Below are 15,961 nucleotides of genomic sequence, written 5' to 3' on the forward strand. Positions count from 1 at the left end.
TTCGGTGGATCGCTTGAACATGTCCATTGATTGAACGTGTCCTATGAATATTGGAATGCTCATATAGACAGAGGAAACGGAAGTTCGGGAAGCCGAAGAAGCAAGCAAGCGAAGAGGAAATGACAGCGAGCATTGAGGAAGCCAAAGAGCCAGCGAGAAAGAGGAAACAAATGGATAGAGGCATGGGTGCATAAAAACAGCAAAAGCAAAGAACGGTAGAGGGCTGTTGGTGTGGTGAAGAACCAGAGTGTGAAATAGCAGAAGCAGCAGCGATGAATGTTGTTGAAGGCTATTGAACGCTATGGAAAATAAGCTAGAGGAGATAGAGGCAGCGAGAGGATGCAGCAGAACAGAGAGAGGGCAGCAGGGCTAACAAGACAGCAGATAGTCGAAGGGGAGAAGCAGCCAGCTAAGATCATAAGCTTGAACAAGAAGTTGTTCTTTATGCAGAGCTTAGTTCAGCTAACAGTAGACTGACTAAAGCTGCGTGAAGACATTATCAGAAGTCATGAAGGGTACTGGACACTCTGTGTGGGCAGTATGAAGAATTGGGAAGACTACTTCAACAAAAGACTGGTTGTCATTGATACTGTAGTTTGGAGACTATTGTGAAGTTGTAAATAGACAGAACTCAGCAGAGAAGAGTTCTGAGAGCAGAACTGAACAGGATTGGAGTCCTTGGGGCTGGTGCCTCAAAAGCAAGAAGGATAGGAGTCCTTGGGGCTGGTGCCTCAGAAGTAAGCAGGGTTGGAGTCCTTGGGGCTGGTGCCTCAGAAGTAAGCAGGATTGGAGTCCTTGGGGTCGGTGCCTCAGAAGCAAGAAGGATTGGACTCCTTGGGGTTGAAGCCTCAGAACTGAACATGATTGAAGTCCTTGGGAGTTGGTGCTCCTAAGTCCAAGATTGGTGTCTTGGCAAAATAGAGTTGGTGCTCTAGAGGTTGGAGCCTCACCAAATTCCAAGTTGGATCTTGGCAACTGTTTGTGACCATCTATATATTGTATCTATTTTACTGCATAGTTTATATTAATAAAAGCATTTATTCTTGCTGTTCATCTTGTGTTTTGAATATATATGTTTTAACTGGTAAAACAATAGTGGGAAAAAGAAATACTGATTCACCCCCCCCCTCTCAGTATTTCCAACAATTGGTATCAGAGCAGGTTCCTTCATTCAAAGCTTAATAGCTTGAAGGTTGACTCTTAGAACACAAATGGCGAGGTCAAGGAAGAAAGTCTCCAATCCTCCTAAGGATGTGTCTCCCTCTACTACTAAAATAGAAGACAATGAATTTAAGGAGGCTCCAAGGCTCAATGGGAACTTTAATATATGGGAACGAAGAATGAGGAATTTCTTACAGACTCAAGGCATTGAAGTCTGGAAATCAGTGATTGCTGATAGCAGGATGGATGAGGAATCCAAGGAGTACAATGCAAAAGCAGTAAAGGCAATCTTGAATGGGCTACCTGATTCTGTAAAGAACAATCTAGGAAAATGTTCATTAGCAAAGGGTATATGGGACAAACTTCATGACCTTCACTCAAAAGGAGCATTGACCATGACCATCAGTCAAGAAGATGATGGAAATCTAGAAAGAAATCCATAACCCATCATGGAAACTGAACATGAGAATGATGATGTCAAGGCTAAAGCAGACTTAGAAGATGAAGAGAATGAAAAAGACTTTGTAGAAGAACTCCTCGCTCAACTTATGACTGCCATGGAAGAGATTAACAATTTGAAAAAGGAAAATGAGAAACTTAAGAAGATAGCTCCAGTTGGTGACCAAGATCAAACAAGGAAGAAAGTTGATCTCATCAAGCTTCAAGTACAAGAAAGGGATGAAGAGCTTGCCAAGCTTAAGAAGGAATATCATAAAGCAAAGAAGCAGGAAGATATCTTGTCAAGCCAACTTGAACAAAGGCACAAGAGCGTGAACAAACTTGAAGAAGAAATTGGTCAGTACAAGGTAGAGGTCTCCTCCCTTAAGTCCCAATTACAAGAAGCCAAGAAACCGGCACAAGGAGCTGAGAAGAGAATGGAGAGCAGTCAAGCAAAGAATGAAGAAATCTTCAAGATGAAGTCAGATATCATCTCCCTTAAAATAGTAGCAGCTGAAGCTACTCGTAGCAAGGAAGAAACTGAGGAACAACTTGCAAAAAGGAATAGTGAGTGTGAAAGATTGGAAGAAGAGATTGTCCTCCTCAGAAAAAAGGTTGAAGGGATGAACAAAATCATGAAGAGCTCTCAGGCCTTGGATGACATGCTCAGCTATCACAGAGGTCCATCTGATAAATCAGGCCTCGGGTATGCAGGTGAATCCTCAAACAAGAATGAAAATGCTTTAAACAAAAGAGATGTGAAGAAGCCAGAAAGAAATGGTGATGCTCCTAGTTCCAGCAAAGGCAAGGAGAAAAATCAAGGCTACAATAAAACAAATCCTGCTCCAAGAAGAAAACCAGCTCCAAGAAGAAATGTAGATGATGACAAAGAGGCGAGAGGAAATGGTTATCATCAAAGGATCTCAAGGCAGAAAGGCTTCAGAAGTACATCAAGGAAACCTCCATCTCCCAGGTACCAAAGTTCATTTTTGGGTTATTGTTATTCCTGTTCAAACTTTGGTCATATGGCAAAAGACTGTAAAGCATATCATAAAGATAGATCTTATCGTTCCCATCCATCTCATAGAGATAGATGTTATAGTCTCTGACAACCTCCAAGAAACAACTTTGCAGGAAGAAATCATGAATTCTTATCCATGAACAATGTAGAATGCTTCAAGTGTCATAACATCGGTCATATGGCACGTGATTATAACTTAACATGGGCTCTTACACAAGCTAGAACCATGCAAAAGAAGAAAGTTACACAAGTATGGAGAAGGAAGGAAATACAATCCGAAAGTCCCTTGAGCTCTCCGGCCAACAGCATATGTCATTGGCCTAAATTTTGAGAATCTAAGCATCTTATGAGAAGACTCTGCCAAATGAGATGATGCATACAGTTAGGGGGAGCCTGTAATTCTTGATCATTATTGCTGAAGCTATTAGTGAAAGAGTCCCTATGAAATCCTTGTTGAGCTATATTAGCAATCATTCTTTGATGAAGATCATTTCTCAAGAATACTCCATTGAAGAACATGATTCTGTAATAGGACAAATAATTATGGTGCTGATATTACAGATACTGAATGTATTAACTCAGGAATTAAATGTGAGAACAGATAAATTCTGGACACTGATAGAGGCAGTCTTCAAACAATAGATACATCTGGAATGGAGTTTGAAGTAAGAGCAGCTGGCAGCACATAACAAACTGAAGCATTGCAAAAAGATGCAGATCAGCAATTGTATTTAAAAGACAGTCACAGATTGGATATCTGAATCTGCAGAGATATGTACAAGAACACAACGAAAAGATGGCTCATAGGAAGGAGAATGTTGTGCAGTCAAGCATAACTTAAGCTGATACATGTTACTTAAGAAATATAGCAACAGTAAGGAACAACCCCTCACATTTTTGTCCAAATGCAATGGTGATTGAATACTAGATGGCAGTAACTTAAGAAGAAGCACAGAGACACAAAGGAACTCAGATCTGAAGAAAGACAGCAAGAAAGACAATCTCAGTAGCAGTCTCTTTCTTGATTCAGACTATGAAGGTCTCTCAATTTTGCCTATGGAGACATCAATATCGATTGAGCATGAAAGCCTGGACTTGGACACTTGGTGCATGGCCATTTGCAATCTGAATGAAAGCTTTAAAGTAGAGCATCCTTAAGCATTGTTGAAGCCATGATAAAGCAGTTCTGAGACATGAAGATGATAAAGCATCAATCCTTCTATCTTGAAGAAGAAGAGCACTATGACAGGGGGAGTCATAGACCCGTGAAGATCTACCATTCATGAAGAATAGAAGCAATTTGATAGGGGGAGTCCCAGACCACTCCTTTTCCATTGATGTCAAAGGGGGAGAGAAGAAGAATATTGCCATCAAAATAAAGGGGCAGATTGTTGAACTAGGTTGTCATTGATGTCAATATGGCAATATTCTGGATACTAGAGGATGACATGAAGCCAAGGGGATGCAGAGCAGATTCATGAAGGGACAGGAGCAAGGCCATCAGGATAGCCGAGCCCATATATATATATGCGGAAACAGACATATATGCAAGGAGGTCTTTGAAAGACACTGTCAGGCCAGAAGAGCAGATGGAGACGAGAGAAGCTAACAGAGCATGAAGCACCACCAGAGGAGCCATATATATGTATATGTCACATATATATGCCAAATCAGAGGAGCACACAGAGACCGATCAAAGGAGCATAGAGAAAGAGCAGAGGACACAGCCATCGGAGCAACAAAAGAGTAAACAGAGCTATCTGAGCCATAAAGGAAGCAGACAGCTATCGGGAGCATCGGGAGCAGAACAAGTATCGGGCTTGTAAAACCCATGTATGCATGCTTTAACGTTATTGGCGGTTAAAAACCATATAAACTATGCATATATGTGTTTAACACTATCGGGAGCCATCAGAGGAGAAAACCCAAAGAAGAGGAGCTATCGGAGCATATCGGAGCAAGAGGAGCCATCGGAGAAGAAAATGCAGCAAACAGAGCCATATATGCCATAAACTCATATATCAGAGGCCTAAACTCATAAAATTCATATATAGAGAGAGCTATATACACTATCGTCGCAACAGGGCCAAAGGATACTCTATCGGAGGAGTAGAGCTATCGCATATCGCGTATGGCAATAGTAAGGTTCATAAGCGGAGCAATATATATATATATATATATATAAATATATATATATATATATATATATATATATTATAAACATATATATATATAATATAGGATATATATATATATATAGAGAGAGAGAGAGAGAGAGAGAGAGAGAGAGAGAGAGGCGATATAATAACACGGACCCGCGGCTCCATTATAAACTGGCTAAATGTAATATCGCATCCGCTATGTCGCTGGTCTCAAAGGGCTGTCACTCCCGAAACCCCCGATTGCGATATACGGTTGTGGACCCGACGGAGGAATTAAAACCAGTCTAATGATATATCGCATCCGTCATTTCGGAGCGGGTATCGCAAGTGGGTTGGGCCTACCACATTAAAAACGCCGACTGCGATAATAACACGAACCCGACGCGGGATTGTGTTATGGTTAAATGGTTTATCGCATCCGCCCATCACATATGTTATGAGGGCCTGCCACATGAAAACGCCGATTGCGATAGGAGCAATGGACTCGACAGACTTATTATAAACAGTCTATATAATATCACATGCGCTCCATCAGATCGGCCATCGGCCATCGACGAAGTCAGGATGTTGATATATATATATATATAAAGGACCTCACGAAACCTCCGATTGCGATTACAAGGCGGACTCGATGACATATCAGAGTTTGATTGAATAATATATCACATCCGGTCCATCGCATCGGCCATCGGCCATTGGTGACTGTAGTTATGTTGCGATCACCGATAGCGATGAAAGGAACGGATGCGACGGGCATATGAAACAGGGTTCAATGCAATATCGCATCCACAAGTGGATTGGCCCATCGGCCATCAGCCCTTTGCGATCGTCGATTGCAATGAATGCTACGGACTCGATACATTATAGATACGGGTGCTATGATCCTTGAAGTCCGCCCTTTAGCACTGTCGCCTGTTTTTTCATATATTTCCTATGTAACTCAAAAATGTATTGCGCCGAGCTTGTGAGGCAAAAATGCATATGATAACGGTCCCGATAGTTCAAGAGGCTGAATCATGGCGATTATGATTGTGATAGAATGTGGCTGTCCCTTAAATGAAGCGGTCCCTATATATGCCTGCAATCATTGGAGAAGCAGCACTGTTACAGTTTTAACCGGGAAGATGTGTTCTTCGGTGGATCGCTTGAACATGTCCATTGATTGAACGTGTCCTATGAATATTGGAACGCTCAGATAGACAGAGGAAACGGAAATTCGGGAAGCCGAAGAAGCAAGCAAGCGAAGAGGAAATGACAGCGAGCGTTGAGGAAGCCAAAGAGCCAGCGAGAAAGAGGAAACGAATGGACAGAGGCATGGGTGCATAAAAACAACAAAAGCAGAGAACGGTAGAGGGTTGTTGGTGTGGTGAAGAACCAGAGTGTGAAATAGCAGAAGCAGCAGCGATGAATGTTGTTGAAGGCTGTTGAACGCTGTGGAAAATAAGCTAGAGGAGACAGAGGCAGCGAGAGGATGCAGCAGAACAGAAAGAGGGCAGCAGGGCTAACAAGACAGCAGATAGTCGAAGGGGAGAAGCAGCCAGCTAAGATCATAAGCTTGAACAAGAAGTTGTTCTTTATGCAGAGCTTAGTTCAGCTAACAATAGACTGACTAAAGCTGCGTGAAGACATTATCAGAAGTCATGAAGGGTACTGGACACTCTGTGTGGGCAGTATGAAGAATTGGGAAGACTACTTCAACAGAAGACTGGTTGTCATTGATACTGTAGTTTGGAGACTACAGTGAAGCTGTAAATAGACAGAACTCAGCAGAGAAGAGTTCTGAGAGCAAAACTGAACAGGATTGGAGTCCTTGGGGCTGGTGCCTCAAAAGCAAGAAGGATAGGAGTCCTTTGGGCTGGTGCCTCAGAAGTAAGTAGGGTTGGAGTCCTTGGGGCTGGTGCCTCAGAAGTAAGCAGGATTGGAGTCCTTGGGGTCAGTGCCTCAGAAGCAAGAAGGATTGGAGTCCTTGGGGTTGAAGCCTCAGAACTGAACAGGATTGAAGTCCTTGGGAGTTGGTGCTCCTAAGTCCAAGATTGGTGTCTTGGCAAAATAGAGTTGGTGCTCTAGAGGTTGGAGCCTCACCAAAGTCCAAGTTGGAGCTTGGCAACTGTTTGTGACCATCTATATATTGTATCTATTTTACTGCATAGTTTATATTAATAAAAGCATTTATTCTTGTTGTTCATCTTGTGTTCTGAATATATATGTTTTAACTGGTAAAACAATAGTGGGAAAAAGAAATACTGATTCACCCCCCCTCTCAGTATTTCCAACAGGTCAAGGGTCTTGGTATTCGTCAATAAAGAATCTATAAGAAGAGATTGAAGGGTTTTCCTCTCAAGAGTAGAGGTTTTTCCTTGGCTTGGAGCCTACATCTTGTGTACTTGTATCTTGTTGATCTTCTTGTTTTGGTAGCTGTTTGGTGTTTGAAGAACACACTATAATAATAATAAGAAGAAGACAATAATCCTAATAAGTAAAAAGACATCACAAGCAGTTATTATAGTTAGAAGAATTATTAATGTCATCTTGCCTTAGATTCTTCAACACCCCCCACAACCTACTGTTGGGAGACAACTAGAGTGAAGAGGTTGAGGATCAAAGTGACAACCCCCGACCTGAGTGCTCCTCCTTCCTTGTGCAGATTCGCTATTTCCTAACACACATCAGGTCCTATTTTCCAGCACACTTGTGCCCTATTTCTTAGCACACTTTAGAGTCTTATTTCTCAGGACCCCAACTCCACTTTTTTGCACACAACCAACTCCTAAATCCTTGCGCATTTGTTCCTTCTATTTCTTAGGAAACAATTCCTGCGCTCTCCGCAAACAATGCTCCTCTCACAAACTTGTGAGCTTTGTCTTGTCACACAAACCTTTTGTTAATTTTTGAATGTTCTATGTTGTTACAATTACTTTAACAATTTCTTGTTTTAGTGGCAATCACTTTTGGGACATGTGCCATCCAATGACACTGCTAGGAGGCTCAAAAGTCTCAATGCTTCACCTGTTTGTGCCAAAGTGCTCCTTTGATGGGCTTGGGTATTTGTGGAGTAAGTGCCCAAGAGCTTTGTTGCTGAACCAACTAACAGAACAACATGGATTCTAGTGAAAGCAACCTATCATTAGGGATCAAGACCAATAATGCATCTAAGTGAACCAAACTTGAATGTTGAGGGAAATTTAATATTTCAAACAATGATCCTTGTAAAAATTTAGGACATTGACCTCACAATGGTGTTTTCTCCCTAGGTAGGTGTGTGTCTAAAGGTCAACCATATTAGGTGCTTCTAGCCCCTAAGGGGTAGTAACATTCGCTTGGTCCACCCGTCAATTGATAGGTGTTAATGAATAGTAATGATGGTAATCGAGGGGATAAGACTTCATGGCCAACTGACATGGCCAAAAGGACCAGTTGATGCGTGTGTCGACATCCTAAGTGTATAGATGTGAGGAGGGAACATTCATGTATGTTGAGTAGGCTGTCATTGAGGCCAAAGTGGGCGTAGGATATCGTCATTGATGTCCTCAGTATGATGGCATGCATGGATGAGATGATGCATTGATGAAACCCTAGCTATAGGGTTTGGATCCCTTGGAAGATGATCATACCCGACACTTGTTGAAGATTTTGAAGACACAAACCAATGAATTTTCTTTGGAGACTGTCCTCATTGGATCCTCTTCGTCATGCCGATTCCGATGGTATGTGGCACATCATGTGGGTCCTCATGGTTTGAGAGAGATGCTTGTTTGTAGTTGATGCCCCTGACTTGTGGTCAAAAGCCCCAAACAAGTTGATGATGTGGCAGAGTCTCTTTGGCTAGAATAATGCTCAAGCCTTAAATCTTTTTATTGAGAATCAAATTAAATCATGGCAAAATCCATGTGGAGGAGATCATATTCATGAGGGGTTCTTTGGGCTCCACAAATTTGAAATTTATTTCAAATCTTAAAATAATATAAAGGGGATTTTTGGCTCCATCTAATTTGAAATAAAAAATTTCAATTTACCTATGTTGCAAGTTGTCTAACCCCAATAGTGACCCTCGTAAAACTATATAAAGGCATTTGCTTCTCCCTCAAAGGTATGATTTCAAGTGTGAATCTTGTGAAGAAGATTGGTGATACATCTGTGGCCTAGTGGAGCTCTTGAAATTCTTCTTGAGATGTGCTCCCTATGGCAGGGATGGATCCCTATGCTACACTTAACTGCCATCTTCCTTGGATTGATGACCTGTTAGATAGCATGAAATGGTTTCTCTAATATAGAGTTAAGAATTTATATCATTAGGTTCAAATCCATAATAGAAACATTGAAAAAAAACAGCTTTTACAAGTAATTCAAAGTGGTTCCTTTTGGGTTGGAATATGGTTCAAATACTTAGTGAGATTGATTAACAACATATTAAGACATTGAACTCAGGAAGATTATTGTAGTATTTGTAGATGAAGATTGGTACGATTTTCAACAAAAGCAATGAAAATGAAAGGATGTTAGAAGGGATGCACTAGGATTTTGTTACAGGCAATGTGAAAGGATTTTGAGTTTCTGTGGTAGTTCTACTTCAATAAGGTTTGATTTTTTATCATAAATCATTGTCTTCAATCCTTCTTGCATCTCCTCAGTCACTCTGTCCCATTGACCTCGTTTGGTCATTTTTGGACATTAATAATATTTCTTTCTTTATCTCTTGCTGTTGTATTACCATTCTGGCTAGAGAATGGAGACTTCAAACATTATGGAATTCACAATTTGCTCTAGTTGTTCCATCTGTAAGATTTGCAACTTTTGATTTGATTGTTGTTCAATATAACCTGGTTCACAGATAAGTACCAGTATTGTCCGCAAATACTCTGGGCCATTAGATATCTGGTCTTCAATTCTCTATGCACTCTGGCTTGGACAAGGAGAGACTCATTGTTTCTTCAGTAAAAATCCTCATATGTGCTTTTTAGCAATGGGACAACATAGTAGTCAATGGCTATGGTATGTACCTCTCTTTCACTGATTCCAAGTAGTTTTCATGTGATAATCTGTTTGCAATGCTGTTGGTTGGAGTTTGAAGATATTGTTTTCCAGAATATTTGTTGGTGTTTACTTCTATATTCTTTGAATTGTTTGATTTACCTCCCTCATCAAGACTGCGGTTTTAATGTGCAGGTATAGGAAATTATTTGTGATCTTATCTAGTTATGCTTACATCAACACATTAAGAAAAATCAGATTGTAGGCCCAGGTACGCAACACTATTATAATACAACATTCTTATAACAGAATTTTCAAAGTTGACAGCGTAATAATTATCTAAAAAAATTCATAATCTCCACTATTTATTGCAACGGATGCATGCAGGTGAGATCACCAGAACAGTTTAAAGTTAAACACCATTTGGTGTCTTGCATACCACCATGCTGCATGCTATTGAAAGAAACAACTGAGAATGCTAGAGCAATTTTTCTAGCCCTGCCAAACAATTTCTATGGGGAAAATCTCTTGGATCTTCCCTTTCATACGTGGTCTAGTTACTATTCAAAAGATTTACGAGTGCTATTTTGTTCTTTTAATGTTGTAAATCTCCATGAAGAAGCTCACCTTCACTTTACATGTTTCATTTCAAGCAGTTGAGTTTATTTGATTGCACAAAGAGAATCCTAAAAAATAATTTCCAATCTTTTCATTAATTTCTTAGTCCAGCAGTCTGTTTTTTCTTTATTTTCTATGTTCAAATTGTTAGGGCCAACCATGAATAGGTTTTACCCTGTATTCTAGACATGGAAGTGGTTGGGGCAGTGATGCATGGAATTTGATTCTTTGATGTTGGTATGTGGTGGGTATTTGGCTTTAAAGTGAATCGAAATCAAGTGAGCTATTTACTTTTTTTCGCTGAGTGGGAGGGGGGGTGTCCACGGCCATGGTTAACAAATCCCAGATCTGTGGTATCAAGGTTAATGAATTTCTTTTTTTTCATATACCAAAAGTTAAATATTGAAACGAAAAGTGTCCTTTGATGTTAGGTTTTAAAGCTTTCCCTTGTGAATGAATGAGAATTTCATATATATCTCAGTTCTTGATCAAGTTGCAATCTTATGGTCTCATTATTTCAGTTAAAGTAAATTACAAGTGTGCTAGCTTATGTGCATCAATATGACAATGTTTGTAGTGGATTCTTTTGATGGTACAAGCATGCATTGAAGAGTTGTCCTGACCTTGGTTATAGACATTCCTTATGCTTTTATGGAGGTTACTATTGCTAGAAAGATTTGAAGAGAGCAATGACATAAATCTAAAATGGTAGGAGTCATGATTGGATTGTGGACTGTGTTAATGATTGAAACTGTCTGGTTTGAAATATGGATTCTGGATGAGTAAAAGGTAATTGGGAAAGGTGGCAATGTCACCTTGCACAATCTGTCTGCACTTTGGGCTAGTGCTTGCTAGCCTCAAGGGGGAATACCTATTCAATTTAGAGACGAAGTGTCAAACTGAGAGACCAAAAATTCTTCCGTACTGCAAGATGTACCTTATGTTATATTAAAGTCAGAGCTCATATTTGCCTTTAATATATACGAACAGTAACCTAAATGCAGATTTACAAATGAAAATCTGCCTTGGGAACTGTTGAAGAATCTAGGGCAAATGGGGTTAATGAGATTCTTCTCGTCATGATAACTATTTGCGAGGTTCTTTTAACTTTTCCTTATTAGTACAATCTTCTCTTATTATTGGAGTGCCTGCTTAGTTCATCGAATGGTCACCAAAAACACAAAAGGGACAAGAACACAAGATGTTGGCTTTCTGCCGGCGCCAAAACCTCTCACTCCTTGAGAGGAAAACCCACACAAAATTCTTCTTATAGAGATTCCAATTGACGAATACCAAGACCATGACCCCTGACCTATTAGGCCACTCCAAGACCAAGACACCAATCCTCTTCTTTGTCACTGCTGAGATCATCATCATCACTGCTGCTACACCAAGGTCATTATTATTGCACCGCTGAGGTCATCATAGCTGCACCATCACCGAAATCATTACTGTACATTCGCTGAGATCATCACTGTAATATTGAGATATGTATATGTATATGAGAGCTGCACCGAGACCCTTTTCTTGATCAAGACTTTGTAACTCTGTCTTCATCAAATTCATGACTGAAACCGAGATCATGACTGCGTCCAGATTGTATGCCGAGCCAAAGCGTGTCACTGTGAGATCTGTTCATCACAGATATCCTGAGACTGAGCGTGCTACTGTGGGATCATCGAGATCCTCTTCATCATAATTATGTCGAGACTGTAACTGTGCCTAGATAGTATGCCAAGAACGTATTACTGAGAGATCACTGAGACAGTGACTGCGTTTAGTCTGTCGAGACAGTGATCATGAGGAGGCCGAGATACAGAGATACTTGTCACTGTAATTACCTATCTCAGTTGCAGAGAACTCTGAGATCTATACTCCCGTAATGCGGATCTCAGATCTTATATCCATCCGAAGATTGCAGAGGATCCGAGCTCCGTAGCTTGTCCTAAATTCTGTCATTCTGTGATGACCCTAGCCGCATATAAATAGTGGTTAGCCTTGTATATAAGCCGACATGACAGTGAACCGTTGTGTCCCTTTACTTGAGCCGACATGACTGCTTTTTATTTGTTTTGCAGGCCGACATGACGAAGAGGATTGTGCTTGTCATTTGGAGGGCTTCGTGACAGTGTTTGTGACTCAAATACATTTGATATATGCCCAAGTAGGGTTCTTCAACATTTTCTTGACTCTTTGACTTTCCTATAGCAGTTCAACACATGCTAGACCTATGCAATGAGCAAGAAACTCATTTTTAGAATTTACAAAAATAATATTTCTTTTTCTTTTACAAGTACAAAGATCAAAATTACATTTATGAAGACCGAACCTAGTTACACTTTCTTCAACAAGAACCATGTGAATCTGCTGCTAGAACACCTCATATCTGCCCTTAAAAGTGCACAGCTTTAGATAAAAATATTAGAAAGCGGCAAGCTCTAAATCTGGAAATGTTCAATTATGACCGCAGTACCTTGATTTTTGTGTGTTATAGAGTTAGAAAATCAATTAGATGATAGTAGTTCCTGATGTTAACTGATTCAAAAAGTTTAAGTAAAGTGAGAAAACACGTCTGGCAATTGAGATCTAGCTGCCAGAATATGTTTATTCCAGAGTTGCATGTACTTCAAAGTTTGGAGATATTGGTTTTAACTTCAAAACACTCAAGGGGACATCAAATTTCTTCCAAAGCAACCTGTCATCACTGTTCAGGGATAAATTCATTGGAACAAGAAGAGAGTAATGTCTTGTTAATTTGGCAGCTCAGGGATAAATTCCCTCCATTGGAGAGTCTTGCTCATCCAGAGAAGCTCCTACTAGCCCTTGGAAGAATTTAATTTGGTCAAGGAAAAATATAATTTTTAAGGTGAAACCATAGTTATCAGAACCAGATTGGTCATTGAACCGTACACACCTAGGATTGTGAACCGGTCAGAACCGTACGGAAACCGGTCAATCAAAAACACATAAAATATTCAAATTTTAAAGAAAAACATATATATTCATGTGCATCCATATGAATCGAAACCATTTATACACAAATAAGCAAAAGTTCTCATTTATATAGCATGTAAGGGTGCACATAACCAAAATATCACCGAGTGCAATCCATCTCTAAACCAAAAATACATCACCAAACAAGCTCCACATGGCCTCTAGTATCTAAAATAAGTTATTCTATAAGAAATACGTATATATCAGCAAAATCATTGCCTATATTGGGATCTTCATCATCAATATCACCCTCTAAACATTAAAATAAGATAGAAAAATCATAGCATGCAAGTCAAGATTTTGTTTGAGTGATGGTTATTTTTTTTAGTAGGCTCGTGATAGAGGAGTTCAATAACACATGCCACTAAGATCAAGGTACATAGAGGGCTTGGTGCTCTTGATTAAATACTAGTTCCATACCCTTGTACATGAGAAAATCTAGTGTAGTGTTGCAATCCCCCAATCCTGAAATCTTGGAAAACTGTTAAGTTTGTTGGATTTTGGGTGAGATCTAAAATTTACTTTCTCCATTTGAAATCCAATGAGGTCAAAACCACTCTCAAACACCCCGAGTCATTTCATGCTGTTGAAGAAAGTGTAACTAGGTTTCGTCTTCATGACATTGTAATTATGATTTTTGTAAAATGAATTTATTATTCCTTGTTGCATGGGTTTCATGAGCAAGAATTTTAGTTTATAGATGGCTCCCATTGAGAGCCTTAGGAGTCAATGTCATATATGTATTGAATATAAGTCTACCTAGTAACTAGATTAGCCCTCCAAGAACAAACACAATTCTCTTGAAAGAGCAACAAACAAAATGATGTCAAATGCAGTCAAGTCGGCCAACAAAATGATATGAAAGAACAACCAAGTTGGCTCAATTAAGGTGACGTATCTATTCAAGTCGGCGTACATACAAGATAGACCATTATATATACCCAACAGGGTCTGTGCAAAAGTGAGAGAAGTGAACTTAGACTTTCTCTATGATTCTTCATGGGTACAGTTACAGGGTCTCGGACTATTCAATGATAATTACAGTGAGTAAGACCTCGCAATCTCAAGAAGGTATCAGTTCTTCGGATAGATAACATAAAGAGGATCTCAACTCAGTCTCGGTATAATTGTGAAGCATATATCTAACAGTCACATGTTCTGACATGGCATACAACCTCGACATTCTTTCTGAGTAAACGCACAATCACTGTCTCAATATAATCTCAGTCTCGACATAATTACAGTCTCGGCAAAGAAAGGATCACGATGTCTCAGCGTATGTGTTATGATGAAGTTACTCAACCGTAATACTCTGTCTCGACATACTAAACAGTCCCAGCATACGTATGATAATAAAGATCTCATTGCATGAAGAAAAACACAGTCATAGACCTGGCATACATATAATGAAGTTGTTCAACAGTGACACTCTATATCAGCAAGCGTTTTGGATGATGGTGATCATGATCTCAGTTATGATCCTCAAGATCATAATCTTAATAAAGATCTCGACAGTGAAGTAGTATTGGCCTTGATGTTGCAGCAGTAATGATGATCTCAGCGATGCAGTAAAGATGACTTCAGTGTTGCAGCAGTAATGACGATCTCAACAGTAAGAAGAGGATTGGTGTCTTGTTCTTGGAGTGGTCTAGAAAGTAAAGGGTCATGGTCTTGGTATTCGTCAATTGGAATCTCTATAAGAAGTTTTATGCGGGTTTTCCTCTCCAAGAGGGAGAGGTTTTGGCCCTGGTAGAATGCCAACTTCTTGTGTTCCTGTCTCTTTGTTTTGGTAGCTATTTGATGAACTAAAGAAGACACACTCTAATAATAATAAGTGAAGATTGGAATAAGAAGAAAATTGAAAAACACCTCACAAATAGTTATCATGCTAAGAAGAATCTCATTAACTACATGTGCCCTAGGTTCTTCAACATGGTATCAAAGCTAAAGTGCTGAAGTCAAAGGAAGGGAAACAAAAAGAGACATACAAAGATCAATTTTCAAGAACGACATCAAAGCAAATTGTAGGGATCTAACAAAATTGTTGGATTAGTCTACAACAACAGTCTACATCAGCGAGGGTTTTTGTCTATGCAATCAAGGAGACAATCTACAACAACAAGAACTTATGTCTCCACAATCATCATCGAAAGGCCACCAAGACCCTCATCAAGATGTCTACAAAGCAAGGTAACTCAAAGGATCTCAAAATCAAAGATCACATCATCTTGAAACACATTGAAACCCTAGCAGCGCAACAATTTTGATCTACACTACAAAAGAAGGCAAAGCATATTAAAGGAGAAAAAGCATTGTCATCATCTTCAAGGCTATAAAAGCAAGGATCATTTTCTTGCCCTGGAAGAAAATCATCGAAGTAAAGCAACATATCATCCTCGTCAAAAGGAGCAACCTTTTTCCATTGAAGAAAGTATTTCCATCAAAGAGAAGATCATCCAAGAGGAAAACTCCAATACGTCTTCTCCAACAAGCATCAAAGTGATCAAGTAGAAGAGTTCATCTTCACTTGTCAAGTATCTTTCATTTTTATAATCAAGTTTGATAAAATTACTTCATTACTGCAAGGAGATCTATGGAT

General features: G+C 39.6%; 1 protein-coding gene across 3 annotated transcripts in view; it reads left to right on the forward strand.

The window, feature by feature from the left end:
• LOC149238416 (uncharacterized) overlaps positions 1-10,478 on the forward strand; it is a 335,656-nt gene extending 325,178 nt beyond the window's left edge. For all 3 annotated transcript variants that reach the window (XM_089373034.1, XM_089373036.1, XM_089373035.1), the window contains 3 exons: positions 9,611-9,771; positions 9,946-10,021; positions 10,138-10,478. In XM_089373034.1, coding sequence (XP_089229160.1) covers positions 9,611-9,771; positions 9,946-10,015 — 231 coding nt within the window. In that variant the 3' untranslated portion in view covers positions 10,016-10,021; positions 10,138-10,478. The remainder of the gene's footprint in view (positions 1-9,610; positions 9,772-9,945; positions 10,022-10,137) is intronic.
• Positions 10,479-15,961: the final 5,483 nt, after the last annotated feature.

Source organism: Pinus tabuliformis, chromosome 8 (genome assembly GCF_031772625.1).
Source record: "Pinus tabuliformis cultivar Carrire ecotype Pingquan chromosome 8, CPIR1, whole genome shotgun sequence".
NCBI lineage: Eukaryota > Viridiplantae > Streptophyta > Pinopsida > Pinales > Pinaceae > Pinus > Pinus tabuliformis.